This window comes from Amblyomma mixtum, chromosome 6 (genome assembly GCF_055824585.1).
Source record: "Amblyomma mixtum isolate Tamu chromosome 6, ASM5582458v1, whole genome shotgun sequence".
NCBI lineage: Eukaryota > Metazoa > Arthropoda > Arachnida > Ixodida > Ixodidae > Amblyomma > Amblyomma mixtum.
The window spans coordinates 73,422,158-73,442,862 of NC_143017.1; the positions used below are offsets into that span (position 1 = coordinate 73,422,158).

At 46.6% G+C, this 20,705-nt stretch overlaps 2 protein-coding genes and 1 long non-coding RNA gene across 4 annotated transcripts in view; 1 reads left to right on the forward strand and 2 right to left on the reverse strand.

The window, feature by feature from the left end:
* Positions 1-9,044, forward strand: part of LOC149339370 (uncharacterized) — a 98,087-nt gene extending 89,043 nt beyond the window's left edge. For both annotated transcript variants that reach the window (XM_089548134.1, XM_089548135.1), the window contains 4 exons: positions 948-2,386; positions 3,507-3,916; positions 4,828-4,880; positions 7,032-9,044. In XM_089548134.1, coding sequence (XP_089404260.1) covers positions 948-2,386; positions 3,507-3,916; positions 4,828-4,880; positions 7,032-7,137 — 2,008 coding nt within the window. In that variant the 3' untranslated portion in view covers positions 7,138-9,044. The remainder of the gene's footprint in view (positions 1-947; positions 2,387-3,506; positions 3,917-4,827; positions 4,881-7,031) is intronic.
* A 148-nt stretch (positions 9,045-9,192) lies between these two features.
* On the reverse strand, positions 9,193-12,608 carry Vps4 (vacuolar protein sorting 4). Its single transcript, XM_089548137.1, has 2 exons — positions 11,417-12,608; positions 9,193-10,940 (listed from the first exon to the last, which is right to left on the reverse strand). The coding sequence occupies exons 1-2, from the start codon at positions 12,335-12,337 to the stop codon at positions 10,539-10,541; spliced, it is 1,323 nt and encodes a 440-aa protein (XP_089404263.1). The 5' UTR covers positions 12,338-12,608; the 3' UTR covers positions 9,193-10,538.
* A 3,127-nt stretch (positions 12,609-15,735) lies between these two features.
* On the reverse strand, positions 15,736-17,876 carry LOC149339372 (uncharacterized). The gene is made up of 2 exons (XR_016283512.1): positions 17,177-17,876; positions 15,736-16,322 (listed from the first exon to the last, which is right to left on the reverse strand). It is a non-coding gene; the product is annotated as an uncharacterized LOC149339372 (long non-coding RNA).
* Positions 17,877-20,705: the final 2,829 nt, after the last annotated feature.

Here is a 20,705-nt window from a genome sequence, read left to right on the forward strand (position 1 = left end):
ACTTCCAGGAATATATCCATGTTTCTCTAGGAAGGATTGCCGGAGTTGCTATCCTTTTGCTCAATAAACTGCACTGCTCTTTTTGCATGCACTGTTGATGAAGTTTGGTATTTCAAATTTCAGCTATATCAAACTATGTTATGATTTTTTACCTGTTTGCTATTACAAAGTTTGGTTTAGTGCTTTTGTCGTTAGACTGTCGTTAGTAATCTATCAACACAGGCTAACTTCAATTTCTCCTCAATGTCCCATTAACCATCTAGTGGACTTGGATGAACCAGACCAATCATAAGCCGATTATCATTTCTGGCTCATGACGGGCCCACGTTAGCTTGTTTTCTGGCACTCTGTGTCCAGTAAGACGATTGGGGCTCATTCAAAGTATCTTTTTGGTTTGCTGAGAGATGACAGCGTGGGTACTATGTGACCGTTTAAAAGTACATCTCCAGAAAAAAGAAAACAATTTTGTTGGTGGTTAAGACACTGCAGGCAAGTGGAGAACTTGCAAAGTACTACTGCTCATCCATGGTCGCACTCCAGCAACAGGCATGGCTGCCTCAGTTTGGCTCATTCAGCATATTCATAGCACTCTTACCTTTTCTACCCAAAGAAATGTGGTGAGTGGCGAGATCTGCCTGCCGTACTGCACAACTTTCCCATTCCTCTTGAGGAGCATTATGGCACGGTTTTCAGCTTGCGAGTAGTGTGATGCCAGTTGTGCGTCTCTTGTTACTCTGACAAGTTTTTCTTGCCGAGTTTTTTTCCATTCGTGGACGCAGCAGCATGGGTGTTTTGTGTGAAGCAGATGGGGACTCGCAGTTCCTGGAAATAGTTATTACTGTGCATTCAGAAGAATAAAGATTAGCATACAGATCACTTGTTCTGCTTGAACTTTGAAAACTGTGCTGTACCGAGCTGACATGTGGGCCACCACTGCTGTCTTGCAGGTCCCAGTTTGCACAAGTGCTGGCCAAGTGCAGCACTCCGCCCGTGCAGCCAGTGAGGCCGGCCTCTTCCTCAGGCACCTCGGTGTCCAACGACAGTGCAGATGACAGCGCAGAAGAGGAGCAGAACATCGTTAAGTCGCTGGCCCCAACAAAGCATGTGCCAAGTCGCATGCCCTGGGAGCAAGAGGTCTGCTCTTGGGACAAGGTCCAAGTCTTCTTGGATGGCCTCTGTGACAGCCAGGCCCCTCCAAAGAAAAACAGAAGTTCAAACACCCTTGTCATACGGCATGGTCCGTCCAGGTCACGAGTGAAGGACTATCGTGAGCCGCTCGAGTCTTCTGCGCCAGAGAATGTCAGCCTCAAAGTTCTGTTTGAGAACAACCCTGAGCTGAGGCAAGAAGGCCAGACGTGTTCAGTTCTCGAGGTGTTGGAGCCGTCGAGCAGCGATGCTGAAGATGATCTGCATCAAGATAGTTGTGGCAGTTCCTCAGGGTCATTTCGATCTAACGAAAATGCAGTGCTCCATGTGGCTCGGCGACAGCCGAGACAAGCGAAAGGAGACTGCCACCGGCGAAGTCCAAACTCAGGTGCACCAAAAGAGGGCGGTAGGGCCAGAGCCATTTTCCTGACCAACATTGCAGAGCTGCCCGACTGTTCCAGCAGCTACAAGCTGAGTGTGAAGTTTCAGCAATCTCAGGAGTGTCCACACGCAAGCTTGCCTGAAGTTACATCCAAAGAGGAGGTCGCCGAAACTGGGGCAAGTGACAACAAATCCAAAAGCACCGAGAAACAGGCTAGCCTTGCTGAACCTGACCTCATTCGAGGGACCAGTGCTGCAGAAAGGTGCCCGCCCGAGGTGTCACCAGCAAGTGCCATCTCCTCAGAAGTTCCTGCTCGAGAAAGTTCCATCCAAGAGATTGAAGAAATGAAGGAACAGCACGACAGCGCCGAAGCTGTCGCAGCTGAAAATGCATCTTCCACAGTTGACGCATCCTCACCTGGTGCGTCCAGTGCCAAAAAGCGCAGCGGTTTCCTGCTGAAGTTTTCCTTGAAGAGCCGCTTTCAGTCCAAGCAGAAGCAGCAACAGCGCAAGTGTGAAGAGATAAGTCCGGAAGAGTTTCGGGAGACGTACGCAACGCGCAGCACCGGTTCAGATGCCCCAGCAGTTCCGAGCAGAGACAGCGCAGTACCCAGCCCCATCAAAGGAAATGAACTGTTTCCGGGTGCGCCACTTCCACCACCCATTCCCACCTTGCCGCGGAGGGGCCCACCACCGGTGCCCCCCTGTGAAGAGGTGTCTCCGCGCCCCCCTATGCCTCTGGCTGAAGAGCAGGAAGACAAGTGTACACCGTCAGAAGATGGGCTGCTTTACCTCCGCAACGGTTCCCCAGAGCCGAGCATACTGCAGCCAGACTCCGTGCTATCCAAGACTACTGGAGGTCAGTGGGTTTTGTGCACTGAAGCAAAAAAAAATGATTTGGTGACTTCAGTGTATTAGAGCAAGGCCTTCTAAGCAAATTCATAATAGAAAAATCTTCGGTCACCGACAAAATCAAAACATGGGTTGGTTGACAGGCTGCTCATTCTAGTACATTTTTGCTAGGCCAGTGGCCCGACATTTTATCTTCGCGCTGCTACCTGAGCAAAAAGTATTGCATCAAACTCTGCACTAAATCAATTGCAGAACACTGAGGATGTTTCATGATGCACTGCTAATAACTGTTTGCAACGATCTGCAATGGCACAACTAATGGTGGTTAGCGGAATACGGGATGGCTTGTTCATTGTCTCAAGAGCATCACCAGTGTCCAGTTTTTCTTTCCCTTAAGGTTGCAGCACTCAAACAAAGTGCATGGCACAAGCAAACAATGGTGCGCCAAACTTGGGCATATTGTACTTCTTAGTTGAGGTTAATTTGAAATGTCTGTTTCAGTTGACCTATTTACAATAACTCTTATGCATTTATTTACTTGCCTACACTGAACACCCAGGCTCTACTTTCAGCCTTCACATAAAGATGTTGATCTAGTGGGGCTGCTAAGGAGTCACTTGCCCAATGCACTGATTTGTTGCAAAACATAAAAAATTATCAACTGATATCTTTCTTGACATTTACCCATCACTGATATCTGATATCTTAGCCATTGAAACAACACGCAGGCATTGTGTAATCTGCCAGAGATCAGTAATGATCAACAGGATCAAAGATCAAAAAAGTGTTGCTCATGTTTACCACTCTATACATCATTTTGCATTAAATAGCAGTGTTATTTGATGCTCGTTGTCGTCCATACAGAATTGTTGGTTTACATTAGTTGGGACCTTTAAACAATTTCATTGAGTCTGTGCAGTCATATTTTTGTGCTTTACATAGTGGTATTTTGTGATAAATAGACAAGCTTTCAGACTTCTGAAAGCTTCGGAAGCCTGACTATTATTGCAGGAACAGTGGTATGTCATGCTTTGTCCACTAGAGACTGGTGATGGCAAGCACACTGTTGTCTTTACAGGGATTGTGTCTCTTAACGTTGCTCACCTCTACTTGACTGTCTGCCGCAGGAACACTGTCGCGTCCTGCATCGTCTGCATCGCAGACCGAGGACGGTCGACGGGGCTCTGTTACGCTCAGCAGGACGAGTGCATTTTCCCTGGCCAAGCCACTGTCGCCCACTGAGTTGCTGCTGCACACACCCGACTCCTCAGTCGGTGGTCGACAGTCACCTGCTCCCAGCGAGGTCTCCAAAACAGAGAGTGCCCTGTCGCCCCCGAGCGAGGCATCCAAGGCCGAGAGCGCACGGCAGCCGCCTCTGAGCAAGATCGAGGAGGCAGCCCAGGAGGCACTGAAGCGTGTTGCCGGTCCACCGCTGGAGACGACCAAGGGCCCCCAAGACACGGCACCTACTCAGGAATCCCAGCCGCCTCTTGTGGCTAGCAGCAGCGGTAGCAGCAGCAGTAGTGCCAATGGCAAGGTAATTTGGTGCGGCCTTGCTTTGTTTCTACGGGAAAAGGAGAGAAAGGTCTCGCTCGCAGAGGACGCGTGAATCGCACCATGGAAGAGTGGAGGAGGGGTTGAAATGGGGGAGAGAGAGAGAGAGGGCTGCCGTAGTGGAGGGCTCAAAATGAATTTTGACCACCCGTGCCACTCTAACCACTCGAGCTGCTATGACGAGTGATTTCATATACTGGCAAACAGAAATGCACTGTGGCCAAGTGCACCAACCGCAGTTACGTTGACATGTTGTCGTACTTTTGCTTTTCCTCGGGTGGCGTGTTTAGTTGGGCAACCGTTTTGTTTACCTACACAAGGTGTAAATATTTAGATTCTTTGTTTGCTTCCTTGCTTGCTTGTTGGTTTCATTACCAATTCCTAACATGACAACCTTTCGTGGTAGTTTTATTATGCTGGCCTGTTTTGCATCTCAGGCAAGTTAGTTTCTGGAGGTTTATGAGATTTTCAAGTTGGTTTAGGTATAGATTTTCAGAAAAAGCTATACATACTAAATGATAAAAGTATCAGTTTATAAACTTTTGGAAGAAAATCACGGAAGGGGGAGAGTGTAAACACTTGTCATTTACATCCTTGCAAGCTCATGTTTTCCTCTTACAAGTTGTAATGTTTGAAAGTATATGCTTGGCTTAACAACAGCTAGATGAGCGATGAATGAAAAAGGCCTTTGCAATGTTTGTCATTTCAGCAACAATAATACAGGCTTGCACTCAAGTGGATGGATGGTTAATTATGTGAGGCAACAAAAACTGTCACTAGCCTTTCAAGAGGGGTTCAAGGCACAATTGCGTTACACCACGCATCACATTGGTGATGCAAGGCGACGCAGTGCAAGCGTTGGTGTTCACGCTGCTGTTGGTTTATGTTTTCCAGGCCAAGAAGCTGACCCTGGCTGCAAGGAAGAATAAAAAGAGCTCCAAACCTTGGTGGGTTCTCTTGCACTCGCATCTGTGAGAGGTGTTTGTGTACATGTTACTTCAGCTGCTTTTAACCCTTTGAAGGTTTTTGCCGTATATGTACGGCGGCGGTTTTCTGTCCCGCAAGGTCTTTGCCGTACGGGTACGGTTTCGATCTTCCGTTTGAAATTTTGCCCCAAAAGAACGATGCGTGCTCACTGGGGGGTGCTGCCACCTCTTAGGACTTACAAGAAGTGTTTGAATTTTGTGCTGCCTTCTTACGGAGACAAGCAGAACTTATGTCTAACTTTAGCGCGGCGGCACAGACTGCGGCAACACCCCTTTTGTAGTTTTGGTTTCGCCGCGTGATCGCAGCGGAGTCGCGCGAAATTTGAGTTTTCTTTTTGTCAGCACTATCTTGCAGGGACTGCCGAAGTTGATTTCTATCTTTATTGGCGCTGCTCTTAGCTTGCTTATCACCGTTGCTCACGAGGTATTCTCGCCCTCTGTGGCAACGCGCCTATGCGGTTTCGATTCCGCCGCGGGATCGCAACGGAATCGCGCGAAATGTGTTTTCTCTTTGTGGGCACTGTTTTGCAGAGGCGGCGAAAGTTGATTTCTATCTTTATTGGTGCTGCTCTTAGCTTGCTTATCACCGTTGCTATTCTATTCTATTGAACATTTTCCAGTTGTGAGTGATGCTGTCACCAAAGTACTGTTCCTTATTTCTTTTTTTACTATTTATTCTCGATTATATACATTTTGTAGATTCAAGATCTGCAATAAAGTAATTTGACCACCTGGGAAAGTTTTCTTCAAAATAATTCGACCCTCAAAGGGTTAAGTGGGCTGGCATTTAGTTATTTGAAAGCTTGAATGACTTGTAATGCCTCAGCTGTTTGATTCTATTCACCTTTAAATATGATTATCTTCAGAAGTTTTCAGTTAATAGACTCTGCCACATATCTCTCGTGGTGAATTTCACCAGTCATTCCAGAGCAAAATTGTTTTTCCCTGTACAGGCTACAGTGCCTGTTTCTCTTCTCCATTCGGTGCTAGAATGCATGCCTCAGTGAGGAATTCATAGCTTCTCATGTGAAACCTGCTAGAAAAATGGCTCTTTGCTACCACATTGATCATATGAACATGCACCGATACTTGCTAATCAAGTTGGGAAACTTTTATGCTACTCTGCATGATGCAAGATCGCAGCAATAGCTGTTACACTGTGCCCGCTTGCATCATACTGCCATGCCTCGTTCTCTCAGGGTGCTACAACCCTTCCCCTCCATGCTCTCTTCTGTGCTGTGGCGCTTCACTTCCATTGTGTCTCACCCGCTACTTTCTATTTCGTTACACATGCCATTGTTTCCACCACGCTTTGCACTGTCCAACCCCCTCCCCCACATTGAACCCCTCGCCCGGACGAGGGGAAAGAGTGATCATGTGACCACTTCCCTCCTTGCTGTGCAGAGATCTGTGACAGTGGCGCTATCATTTTATTAACAGCCATCGCTTTAATATGGTTGCTCCAATTCAACCAGTTAACCCTTTCAGCTGCTTTGTACACAATTGTGTAAGCGGAAAACTTACAGCTTTTTCTGAGAAACCGGAGCACTTATCAGTGATTTCATTATTTCAGTCAAATTGAGCACCCTTCTTGTTGCAAATAAGTTGCTTTTTTGTACCATGTAGCGAATGCAGTAAATAATATTTCACATAAGAGTGAGCTAGGTAGCACTTTGTCCGCCGTTTTTGTGCAAACAGATTTTGTCGCGAGTGAAAACATCGATTGTTTTTGCTCAATTTCGAGCGTAATGTGAATCTTCCAAACACAAAGCGATTCCACGATCCCTAGGGTGTTTACCTGACACACGAGAACATTTTGATGTTATTATTTCTGACAAATCTAACACTTTGTATGGAATTCTCCACATCGTTGCAAGAACTGACCTGCTGGTCTTTCACATTCGAAAACTAACAAATTCCCTTTCTTGAGGCCTGAATATACAACTTAGGCGAAAAAATAATTGATTTCAGTGAGAACAAAAAATGGCGCCTGAAAGGGTTAAATTTGCCATCAGGTCTTTTGCATTGTTGCTTGATTTAAACAGGATACCACATAATTGGTCACAGAGCCGCAGGGGACAATGCTGATGTCCATGCCGACTTTCACTGCAGGTACGAAGTGTCCGACGAAGAAGACATGCTTTCACCGGACAAGTACCAGACTGTCAGGGCTCGGAGCAGCTCAGAGGACGAGGCGGACCTGGCCATAGTGGCATGACGCAGTGTACTGCCACGCATCCAAGTTCCTTTCTTATGTGGCGTCCTAATAACCTGTTCAGTGCGGCAAGTGCTCTGTAAAAGAGAATGTGCAAGCAAACAACAGTGTGCAGACGCTTACCAACCGAGAGACTCAGAAGTGATGCACTGAACAGGCAGGGGTGAAAGGTGGCAAGGCAGCCATTGCTCCAAAAGGAAGCTGTGTTCATGTTAACTACATCATGGTGCCTCAACTCTTGTTGTCCTGGGCTTTTTTTTTTTTTTTACTGCAAATCTTTAGCCTACTTTCGTTGTCACGGGTTTCTCTGGGAAACTGGGGCTGTCTGATTGCATTGCATTTTAATGGACAATGTCGTGCACGGCCAGCATAAAGTATAGATAGCGTGGGTCGTGTTTGCCTAAGAAATGGCTGAAGTTTGCTTTTTGACTGTGGGTACCAGGTAGCACGCGAAGTATGCTGGGGTGCTGGAAAATGTGTGGCACATTCAATGGTGACGTAATGTACTTCAGAATTGTTTCACCAGGCATAACAAAGAATTCATATCCATGAACTGAAGTAACACTACAGTGAGCAATAGTTTTAGTTTTAGGGAAACATAACCTGCAAGCCTTGATGTATATTTTTTTGTTTTGCACTCAGCTGCATGTGTAGTACAACTGTTGTCCTAAAAGGTGCTACATTTGAAGACTTCAGCATAGCCCTCGTTGCATAGCAGTATTATTGAATTGTAATGGTTTATCAGCCAGCATTCTAAAGTTGTGTCACCAGTTGCTTAACCTGTGTTAACCTCCGATACTTCCCTGCTGCCTGGGCACGTCATCTTAGCTAACACTTCACAGAGCGTATCTGGGCATATTGTAAGGTTCCTTTGCTGTAATGAATGCATATAGAGATCAGCCTTGTGCTGTCTCACCCTCAGAAAGGAAAAAGAAAAAAATATCTCGTGTTCTCTCAAGCCTTTACCTTGAGAGCAGGTGTGTGTCTTGGCGGTGTATTTCTTCGACTGATCACGTCATTCAGAAGAGGTCGTTTTTGCCAAAGCGAGACGTCACCTCGATATTCAAGAGGTGCATAGCCGAGGCAGACGTGTTTCAAAACTCAGGGCTGTTTTAACAAATATTTTTTTATACATGTCGTTGTTTGTTGAGTTGTGTATTGGGTGTGATGGCCTTGTAAAGCTTTTTACACTAGAGGGTGTGGCCACACCTCACATATATATTTAAAGTTGGAGCCTCATATGCGTGCCTGCTGTTTATTTCCTTTCCTTCCATGTGTTTGAGATCTTAGATGCGAGACTGAGTGCTGGACTATGTGATATGTGCTCCAATTTCATTCTTACCTCTTATTCCTTTCACCAAAAAATTTTCGAAGGACCAGCGTGTTAACCACGAAATTCCTACACTGACCATGTTCTAATAAGCTGACTCTGCATCTTGAAAGACGGGTATCACTGCATGAAATGAGATGAAACTAGTATAGCAGCTGTTTTTAATTAACTTTGACAGTGACGGCACAAGCTTGTGTTAGGTGCACCTATCCCCAAGAACATACTCTGTTGTGCCAAGTTTTGTACATATATTACGCATTGTTGTCATTGTATCATAATCCTTCACAAGATGTACCATACAGTAATACTACTCATCTTATAGGCTTTCTTTTTTTTTTTTCTGAAAACAATCTTTTACGAAACTAATAGCCTGGGGAGCCTGTAATGCTCCAATGCAACAATCTTCATCCTTCACTGCAAAACCCCATTGGGATACTCATTGTATACGATGACTGTTAATTTATCTGCTGCTAATACTATTTGTACAGAGTCGATAGTCTCCTTGTATTGAGAATGAAAAAAAAAATAACTGTCTTCTTTTTAACTGTTACGTTGGCCGAAATAAAACATCAACTAATGATATGTCGTCGTTCCATGTATGTATGCATTCTTACACTGAAATTCTGGTGCGACATTCAGAGTCCGAAACACCACTCATCGTTTTTGATACTGGGCTTTTCACCAATGTCTCCCGCCAGTTTTGGTACTCATACAGGCAGTATGACTCATCAGTTGTCCTTACATTTTATTGTACTTCCATCACTTGTTTCAAGGTGCTATTTAGCAGCTTGCCAATACAACCAAACGAAATGTTTTTTTTTTACATCCACAGCTATAATTACACACTGCTGAAGTATTTAATCACAAAGCACAAGAAAAAGATAAAACAAACAACCCGTGGCTTATCTTCAGCATCACAAAAAAAGCAGTTTTTCGCTGGAGCTATATTAAAAACAGTGTTCGGTGTGCATGAAAAGGCTTGTCCTTCTATTCAACGCTCCGAGAAAAAAGCATGGGCAATCTAAAATGCCAGTGGTGCGGGAATGATGATCCGAGGCCTCAACAACAACAACAAGCGATCTTTAGACTTTGCAGAATGCTTATGGACTGTCCGGAACAACAGAGCTTGCAAGCAGCGGTAACACGTCATACAACCACAGCCCCAAAGTGCATTTTTTACAGTACGCACTTGTAAAGTAGTCGCTAAACCATCACCTTACAGAAAGCAGTCGGAGCTGCTGCAGCCTACTCTACTGGTGGCTTCTAGTCATTCTATTCTTCACTCATTCCACCTATTTAAGCACTGTTCTTCCTTCTGTAAGAAGCATGGTTGCGCAAAGACGGCACTTAATTTTGTTATCCTTATAGTACATTCAGAGGCAAGCCAACACTCTGACAACAGCTCTCAAGCTTCAGACTGCACGGCAGTACACTAAAGGCTTGCAAGCTAGCAGAGTATGGTGCACATTACATTGCATGCAAGAATGCAGCTAGCAAAAAGTACCCTAGGATCAAGGGACAGCGCTCCTCAGTAAAACGGGCATCTGATGCATAAGAAAAAGCCAGATTTGTCACTTCTTACCTGGCAAAACAGCTCCGATAAGTCGCTATGAATGAGCAACTCAAGATGCTGCATTCCAAACAGACTAGAACAGAGCTTTCCTTTGCCCAATGAAAAGTGACAAGTCTGGTTTGCAAGCAGAGCCATAGAATTCAGTGAAGCAAATGGGGTCAGCGTGCCAGCTTGTACACTTCGGATGTGGAGCTGTCCGCATTGGAGCAAGTGCAAATAAGAGCTTTTGCAGCCGAAGCCAAAACAGCCAGCCTTCAGACACTCGGCCGTCGTGATGTCGGGATCCTTCTGGTGGCAATGGACAAAGCACTGGCTGTTCACACTCCTCAGTCCTTTGCTGTTTCACGTGCTAAGCTCTGATGCTGTGTACATGCGTGCAAGCAGTGAGATGGCTCCAGTGGCCAGAGAAAATGGCACCACGAGCAGATCAGCAGGAAACCATGGCCGAAACAACTGGTCATTTGCCCGACATGTCACTTCTCACTGCCTTGCTGACGTTTCCTAGCCTTCCTGCCCAAAGTCATCCATAAACTTCTTCAACTTGCCAAGGTCGGCATCATTGACTGTTGGCTTGGCAGTAGACAGGGACAAGAGCATGTCGCTCATGGTGACTGTTGGTTCAAGGAGCTTTTCTCCCGGCACGTCCATCCATGACATTTCTATGGCACCTGGACTGCCTGGAGAACAGGGTGTCAGGAGATCATCAACAATGACATTGGGGTCACTGCGGGACGGTCCCCGCACCTTCCTGAAGTGTGTGGCTGTTTGCACCTTGCGCACGGGCTGCATTAGGGCGTCACGCACGAGCACTGAGATGTCGGCTCCGCTGAAGCCATCACTGCGTTTAGCCAGCTGCTTGAAGTCATCTTCCGTCAAGGTGTGCGGCGTGTTGCCAATGTGGAGCTGCACACAGTAAGAATAATGAAGACACACAGGGTAAGCAAATGTAACCAAACAGGCAGTGCACATAGCAAGAATTGTCCAATTCTTTCCTGCCCTATTTGCTTCAACACAGAAAAAGCTGTCATATGTGAAGGGACAAGACTGCCGCCACACTGAGGTTTGGCCTCACTCTGCATCATTCATACACAGTTTACTATATGCAAAAGTGACATTTTAATGGAGTCCTACACAAGCTTACCATCCAAACCTACGAGAAGCAAACTGCTTGGGTCTCGTGAACAGCAATCTGTGTCCATTACTGGGACAAACATAATTCAGCCCGTTATCCCGACGTCACTATTCGCTTTCTGTTATCCACCAAGGTAAAGGTAAGTGTTGTCAACTACAGCGCTCTTGAAGCCCTTAGGAGATGCAGGTGGGGCTGGCACATACACAACTGCTCGCTCAAAGTCAATCGGCAAAGGCTGTCCATTTACCTTGAACATGTGCAACCTTGCGGGCTCGTCTGGGAGCGGAATGTAGATGCGCTTTTCGAAGCGCCTCCGGATGGCCGAATCCAAGACCCAGGGGATGTTGGTTGCCCCCAGCACGAGGATGCCGTCGTTGTCGCTACCGACGCCCTGCATCTGAACCAGGAACTCGGTCTTGATGCGTCGCGTGGCGTCATTCTCGTTGTCAGACCGGGTGCTACAAAGTGAGTCTATCTCGTCGATGAAGATTATGCTCGGCTTCTGATCGCGTGCCATTTCAAAGAGATTACGCACCAGCTTTTCGCTTTCGCCCAGCCACTTCGAGACGAGGTGAGACGACGACACTGAGAAAAACGTCGAGTTGTTCGCTTCAGTGGCCACCGCCTTGGCCAGATAAGACTTTCCCGTACCGGGAGGCCCGAAGAGCAGGATGCCCTTCCACGGTTTACGCTTGCCCGTGAAAAGGTGGGGGAATTTGATGGGCAGTATGACAGCCTCCTTGAGGGCCTCCTTGGCTGCGTGCAGTCCAGCTACATCGGTCCATTTGATGTTCGGCTTTTCCATGACGATGGCACCCTCCAACTGGTTCATGAGTTTCTTCTTCTCCGGGTTTTCGTCATCGCTGTCCGAGCTGTTGTCGCCTTCCTTTTTGTCGCTGTTCTCGCCCTGTTTCACGGGCTTCCTTTCTTTAGTCTTGGTACGGAGATACTCTTTAAGTTTCTCAGCCCTGTCCAAGTACTGGACACACTTGGATCTAATACTTTCTTTCGCCCGATCAGTCTGTGCTTCGTACCTGATAGCATGAAGAAAGTACTCCACCGCATGCTCGTAGAGGCGCAGGGCTTCGGCGTAGTTCTTGTTCTTGTCCTCCTCGGTGGCCTTTGTCACCAAGTCAATGGCTTTCTGAAGAGCTGTGTTGTTACTCATCCTGCCTTACGTCAACATAAGCCTAAAGTCAAACGATGCCGAGAATGCTGTTACACCACCATTTCGATGGCCTGCATCAACCCCAAATGCTACAACAAAGAAAAACTGCCCGGAAGTTTTGGCACCACCCTGTTTCCGATCGCAAACTTTTCCCCTCCACGAACAAGGTGCTAAAAACACTAGCTTCACTATTATATTTAGGAAAAATAAATAAGGTCAGCACACTAGATCTTGTCAGCGCTACTATTAAAACTACTGTAAATTTATGAAATGGGATTGTCAAAGGAGTCCTAAGGTGGCGCTAGTTGAACTTTCGGCGTGGTGGGCGCGGCTCACGTCGGTTGCAGTGGGGGCGTCGTCAGCTGCGTCAGTTACGTCGCACTGTATCTGGGTGGCCTAGGATGTCGCATAATTGCTCGTAGAGAAATGAAAGCTGCGACTATGAGGTGACAGGTGTCGCAAGCGTGATGTTCTCATGCGCTCGCGAATCAGCCGCAGACCTCCGGAATCAAGCCGCTGTGCCTCACGTGCTTCGTATCGCGTTTTATAGTTACTTTATGCCGTTAAATCGTTCACTCTTTATAAGTGTTGACGCGTCTGTGACAGCAAGGCAGTTCGTCACACCACATACGCGCACTTAGCGAGAATTGGTGACCTGGGAATTGTTTTGTGGAAAAATAGCATGCAGAGAACCACGAATGCCACTACGTCTGAACCGCCAATGTTGTATGCCGTTCCTCAAGTATGCCTCCATGTCAGCAATGGAAACATGTCGATCCGTCTGTTTATTCACTCTTTAGATTTACATGCACTGTCCTGTTGACTTTGATTCATATGCCTGGTCACCGAAAATAAACTCGAGATTAGAAGCACGTATACTTCTTGTGTATGTTATGGCCACGTTCTGATATATGGTTTTCTTTTTTTCTGCAAACTACGAAAAATTATTTTTCATTGTTCGTAAAAAAATTAACCAGAATAAATGACAAAGGCATTGAGTAGCTGGCACTTCAGCACACTCATTCCAATAATTCGAAACATCAAATTCTTATTGTGTGATCGATACAAAATTGATTAAAGTGCACATATATATTGGAGTGTGATAATTAATTATACCTCACTAAAGTACTCATGCAGACACCCAACTTCAGGCAGAATGAGGGAAAGCTAGGAAAGTGAGATATATATTTTATATTTTAGCATGAAAGGCAATAGATTTCGCAGGTTGGCTGTTATACTTATTTTTTGTGCGTGGCTGTGCATGCACATTTAATTCATGCGCATATGCTCTAATTTTTTTTTCTGGAGGTGAAAAAAAATCAGTGATTTATATCATGAGTTCAAAACGATGACTTCAAGAAAGATGACAATAATGACCCTTCAATAGGGTTAACAGTATCAATAAACAAACAAAAGATATGACTTCAAGAAGTGAATTTCCGAAAAATGCATTAGTTCGAGCTTTTGAAATGTTACATTTTGTATCTTGAAAGTCATAACCTAAATAGCTAATTTTCTTGAATTGCTGCATATTGGATTTGACATAGTTATGTATAATTGCAAATTGTTTTGTACACTAATTGCTCTATACAAAAAGCAATTTATGTGGGTGGTAAAATATCCCATTGTGCTCACAGTACATAATGGTCATATGTTTTCAATAGTGCAAATGGCTTTGTTTCTATAATAGCTGAGAAAAATAGAATTTCTTGTTGGTTCACATGCAAGGTGTTCATGCTATATTTATATATATACTCTAAGTTTCTCAGCTCTTTAAGTTTATATAAGTTTCTTACATGCACACACACATACACTGGTAGCTGCTAAACCTACGTGGTGCAGTTTAGGCACTCTGACCCTCAGTTCATCACTTTGTTTCTTGATCTTCAACCCCTGCTTATGCCCTAGCCTTGCACCACATCTTTTCCCATCTTTAAGTTGGCCTCCTTTTCTTCCTTAGTCACTAGAAGAGCAGCAGACACTGTCTGAAATGCCTTTTTTTTAAGTTTTGCTGAAACCATTAGAGTCTTTCACCAACTGGTATACCTTTTTGGTTAAAATGTGAAATTTCTAACCTCGAACTGCATGCAAAAAGCTCAAAAAGGCAGTACTATTCATGGCAGTGATGAAAACTATGAGCGCTCGTACATAAAGTAGTGACCACCTAATTGGTGTACCATTGATGTTCGTGCAATGCACCAAGACATGGGCTGACAGAAAAATGAGAGACAAATACAGTGCTGTGTTTGTCAGTTGGCGTTTGTACTCTGCAAGAACTATACAGAACCAAATACAGCCCTGCAAAGCACTATGCTCACCTGTTATATCCCAAAACATTTCCAGAGATATAATAGTCTGTGCTTAACCCTTTCAGGCGCCATTTTATGTTTTCACTGAAATCAATTATTTTTTCACCCAAGTAGTATATTCAGGCCTCAAGAAAGGGAATTTGTTAGTTTTCGAACGTGAAAGACCAGCAGGTCAGTTCTTACAACGATGTGGAGAATTCCGTACAAAGTGTCAGATTTGTTAGAAATAATAGCATTGAAATGTTCTCGTGTGTCAGGTAAACACCCTAGGGATCGTGTAATCGCTTTGTGTTTCAAAGATTCACATTACGCTCAAAATTGAGCAAAAACCATCAATGTGTTTACTCACAGCAAAATCAGACCGCACAAGAACGGCGGACAAAGTGCTACCTAGCTCACTCTTATGTGAAATAGTATTTACTGCATTCGCTACATGGTACAAAAAAGCAACTTATTTGCAACAAGAAGGGTGCTCAATTTGCTGAAATAATGAAATCACTGTTAAGTGCTCCAGTTTCTCAGAAAAAGCAGTAAGTTTGCCGTTTACACAATTGTGTACAAAGCGCCTGAAAGGGTTCAACACCATTTTCTTGATAAATAGAAATGCCTTGAATCTTGCATGGTGCCTTACATGCCTGAAATGTGCGACAAGAGCACAGAAATTAAAGGACAGTGTTTATCCTTAGTTGCTTTTCTAATATGGATTCCCTGCACTGCTCTTGCACTTGACTTGCAGCTCTGGAAGAAACAGCCACAAACTGTTGCTGCCGCTTTAAGGGGCACTCTCGCCACTGCCCTGGGTGGTGGTGGTGTGGGCGAGTGCGGATGCTCGCACCACATGGCAACCAACCAATCGAACACTGCACAACGAAAAGAATAGAGCAACAACGGCATCCGTTAAGAAACAAAGTGGTGCTTTACTTTCCACTGTTTCTATCACCATACGTGCTACAGCACTGCGCAACTTGGTTGAAGCGTTCATGGTCAAGTATGGTACCCGCTGAACATGTTCTATCATCACGTAATTATGGTGGTTTCACTTCACTTCCAAGCTCAGAATTTTAGAAAGTCCAACAGAACCATAAAAGCCACCAGCAAAGCAATGTTTGTTTATTGAGACGTCCTCAGAAGGGAGTAGACAATGAGACAAACAATATTAGCTACAACAAATGTCCGAACCAAAATATCAGCATATGAAAGTGTTTAAGTAAATAAGAAATACAAAATAAAATATCCTCCCATGACCACATAAAATATTACATTTCAAAATAAATGCAAAAGTAAACTGGAAGACCAGGAAAAGCCAGTGATATGTGCATAAAGTTATACATGCATATATAGTTTTACATACACATACAATACATAAGTATGTGTATATATACGTATCTACACACATCATCTGTTGACAAGTGGCTTCAGTCGGCTGGTGGGTACTGGATGAACAAAAGAAATGAATTTAACAAAAGCACATCCAACTTTATATTAATAACGACCAACATGGTGCTAAGCATTTCTTTTCCACAAGGCAAACAACTTCTTGCACAGGTGTTAACTGATAAGGATGAGCTATATTTCATTACTGCTATGCTTGCTGCATGGTCATAACGACACCAATTGAAGAAGGTCAGTGGCTATTTCAGGCTGACTTGGGGATCATCAGAAGAGAAGCATGGTTACTGCACCAGAAAGAGGTAGCATATCCCAAGTTACAGCTTGTAAATGTTTTATGAAAAAGCAATTTCAGTTAAGCACAAGCATTGCTTCAGTTATGTTGTTCAATAAACAAACCTAATGTAGGCTGGTCTAAAATATACACACTTTCTATGCTATGTTCAGAAAGCAATTACATTTAGCTACCAGAAAGAACACAGAGGCTCAAATTAAATTGGATATTTAGTTCAGATCTGCTTACTATGTGTAACCAATCACCTCCTGATGCCAGAGCAACAAAATATCCATAGCCCGCTGCATGGAGAAGCAGCCTAGTTCCTCAATCTAGCAGATCGAAAGACAAAGTTTGTCTATGACAGTAATCTAGAATGAAGTTAAGGCATCATATACACAGTTTTCACCGACGTCATGGCGGCCGCCATCTCTGGGTTCGGAAAGCACAGCAAAAGCTTCGCCCTTTTGTTAACCCGCCTATCCCCAACCGCAGAGATTGTGACTTCACATGCAACAGGGGCAGCTTGTCTGGTCATAAAACATGGACATGTTTTCAGAAGCACCTCTATGAGGCTCACTCCAAAAAGATGTTGCCCTCTTCCACTTGCATAACACAACATCATGGCTATTCTCTGCTATTCTGGCTGAGAACTCGCTAGATGCAGCTTAACAACTCCTACGTACAAGGTAACACTGCAACTAAGAAAAGAGGTGTTAAAAATATACTCGGCATCAACGCGCGCATACTAAAAATGGGCTGGCTAATCTACAAATACCATGCACATGACCATGCATATCATAACACGACAGGCTGAAAAACTGAGGCTCAAAAACAGCAGACGTTCAACAACAGAGTAAGAACCACCTTTTTTTCTTCGGGAACTTATCGTCGGAGTCAGACAGCAAGAAGTCTTCCTGTTGATCGCCGTTTCCGTGACAGTTCAAGCGCTTCTTCGACTCTTCGCTTTGCTTTTGGAGGCATCTTCTGATCTCTTTAGCCCTCTCTGAATACATCACACACTTGGTTTTAAGAAGTTTTCTTAGCCGAACTGTCCGTACATCATGGATACCATGACGGAAGTGCTCCAGGGCAAGCTCGTAGAGGCGGAGGGCTTCGACGTAGTTCCTTTTGTTGTCCTCTTCGACGGCTTTCGTCACCACTTCAATCGCTTTCAGAAGTCGGGACTCAAAAAATTGTTCAGCGCATTTGGCCATATACATCTCAAAGATAGCGTCCTGGTCCATCGTGAACAACTTGCAGCACGGTGTAAGGTGTAAGATGCCGACAGTGTTGCTACACGTTCTACTGAACACTTCGACTGAACAAATGAACCCTCCTCGGACAAAAACAAGGAAAAAGTTCCGGACGTTGCCACTACCCTCCTCTCTGGACTTGCCGTGCAGTTGGACAACCAGGGAAGCCCCACATTTACCTGTTTGCAACTGCTGTGGCAAGGTGCGTATACAGTGAACTAGAATATTCTGCTGGATCAGTAACATTAAAGTGACCTAAATGTAATAAAACTGATATCTCCACACACGGCCCAAGTACAAACCAGAACCGCGCGTGCAATCTTTATTTTTTTCTTTAATTCTCTAGAAATCCACTCGATGTCGCTACTGTCGCAGTTTAACGTTGATTTCAAAGGGGGCGCTCCTGAATGGATGGATGATAATGGCTTTACCCTTTGTACCGGGCGGTAGCTTTCGCCACCTAGCCTATACTTCCCCCATTGTTAATTTATTTTTCGTTTCCCTTTCTTTCCCTTTCGCTCTTACAATGTCTAGTCTGTCTATCCTTTTCCCCTCCAAATTCACTTCTCCCTTCATTTCCGCCACCAATTCTCCAACCTCCCCTTCGTCAATGTCACGCTTTTCCCATCCACTTGCCCCCCCCCCCCCCCCCCCCATAGATCCCAGCGCTATCTCTATGGCTGTTGCTGCCCCCTCTGGGAGGGCTGGGCGGAGTTCTGCGCACCTCAGAACCAAGTGCTCTGTGGTCTCCGTTTCCGTTTTACAAGCAGAGCACAAAATATCCACTTCTTCAAATTTGGACCTATACGTTTTTGTTCTCAGAGCCCCTGTCCTAGCCTCAAAAAGAGTGAACTACCCCGCAAATTATCGAATAATCGCTCTTTTTTGATGTCCTGTTTTCGTGTCCTATATATGCCTAGCGCCGATTTTTCCTGCATTCTTTCTTTCCACATCTTTCTTTCTGTCTCCTTTACCTCCGCTTGCACGTTAGTATTTTGTTGCGTCCCATCCCTCACCCGTAAATACTTCGTTCTCAGCTTTCGGGTTCTATTAGTCCATTTTGTGTTAATACTTTTCATGTACAGATACTTGCACACCTTTTTTGCCCACCTTGGTTTATGGTTTTAGGGGGTTTAACGTCCCAAAGCGACTAAGGCTATGAGAGACGCCGTAGTGAATGGCTCCGGAAATTTCGACCACCTGGGGTTCTTTAACGTGCACTGACATCGCACAGTACACGGGCCTCTAGAATTTCTCCTCCAAAGAAATTCTAGCCGCGCCGCGGCCGGGATCGAACCCGCGTCTTTCGGGTCAGCAGCCGAGCACCATAGCCACTGAGCCACCGCGGCGGCTTTTGCCCACCTTGTTTCCTCCATTTGGGTTAGTCTCTGATCATATTTCAGTTTGCTGATTGCCTCCCGAACCTCGAACGACGCCCAACCAATATCTCCCTGGACTCCCTCATTCGGAGTGTTCCCATGGGCTCCCAAGGCTAGCCTTCCTACACTTCTTTGTCTGACCTCTAGCTTTGACTGTACTTCTGATTTCATGCACAGGACTGCATTTCCAAATGTGAGGCCCGGTACCATGATTCCCTTCCATACCCGAGCTCTAACCACCTCATACCTATTATAGTTCCATAGTGCTCTATGCTTCATAATGTCTGAATTCATTTTTCCCAGGTGGTCGAAATTTCCGGAGCCCTTCACTACGGCGTCCCTCATAGCCTCAGTTGCTTCGGGACGTTAAAGTGTGGGCAATTCCTCTGCGCGGGGACGCACAGGCAGTCACTCGAGGCAGGACTTTGTACAAACGGTTTATTCTCACATCAGGGGGGCCGGTCGTCGTCGTGGCAGCTGGGTCAGGTGGTCCTTTCGCAGGGCTGGTCCAAGAGCGAGAGAGCGCGAGCCTTTCCGGTCTCGCCTTATAAAAGCTTTCTCCCAGCCTCGCTCCCCCCGCCCCCCCCCCCCCACTCGGGAAGAAGGGGTCCGAGGCTACCCGCGGTGAGCGGCGCGAGATTTGACTTGCCCGCGAGCAGACCCTACATCTCCCCCCCCCCCCCCCCCTCAAACGTCCGTCCCGGGGTCCGCCAGTAGGCGTTCGATGACCTCCGGGTCCGGGTCCATAGAGTCGTCGCAGGGGGGAGGGGTGCTCGCCGGGGGGCCGCTCACCGCTGGCTGGACGGGCTCCTCACGAGCCGCCTGGGGGAGCGAGGCGCCTGGCTCCGCTGGGGGCCCTGCCGGCAGCGCCCTCCAAAGCTCCTCGTCACTAAACACGGCCGGGGGCTCCTGGTCCCTCTCCTCCAGGGTCAGGCCGCGGAAAGGCAGCGGCACTTCCTGGAGGTCACCGCCGCGAAGGGGCTGCGCCTGGTCCCGCCACCTGGACCGCGCGCAGTAAGAGATGGCCGCTCCGTTGGCGACCGTGGTCCAGGTGGCCACGTGCCGCAGGACCCTGGGCCGCTTGGGTTGCGGCTGCTCGGCGGCCGAGGCGCCGGCTGGGTGCTGAGGGGGGCCCTGCGCCTGGTCGTCACTGGCCCTCTTGCGTTGTCCTGCACCACTGGGAGGTTCTCTCCAGTGGTCAGGCGCGCGGTTAGACTGGCGGTGGGGGCCACCGCGGCCGTGGAACCTGCGCCACTCGCGCGGCTCCTGCCGCCAGCCGGGTGGCGCGCCTTGATGGCGGCCACCGTTCGACGGTGGTCTGCCTTGCCTTCTGGAGTCCGAGCCACGGGCGTCGGTCCGCTGGAGCTTCCTAGAAGACATACTGAGAGGGCGAGAGCACTGCGAGTGATAATTGATCGAGAGACACGGGTGCTACCTGGTCCTCAGGTTGTAGCGTCGGTTGCGAACCGCACCGCTACCTGCTCGTCCTCCCGGGGGTGAGATCGCCGCATCGCGCTGATTTTCCACCGCTTCGCAGCCATCGTCCTTGCGAAGGTGGAAAGCCTTCAAATCAGCGACATGCACCGGACCGGCGGTTTCGCCGTTTGTCAACAACCGCAGCTGGTAGGTGAGCGGCGTAGTCCGTGCCGTAACTTCGTACGGCCCAGCCCACTTGTGCGCTAGCGACGCGGCGAAACCGCGCGCTGCGTTACTAAGTGGGTGCGTTCTCTTGAGTACTAAGTCGCCCGTGTTGAAAACGAC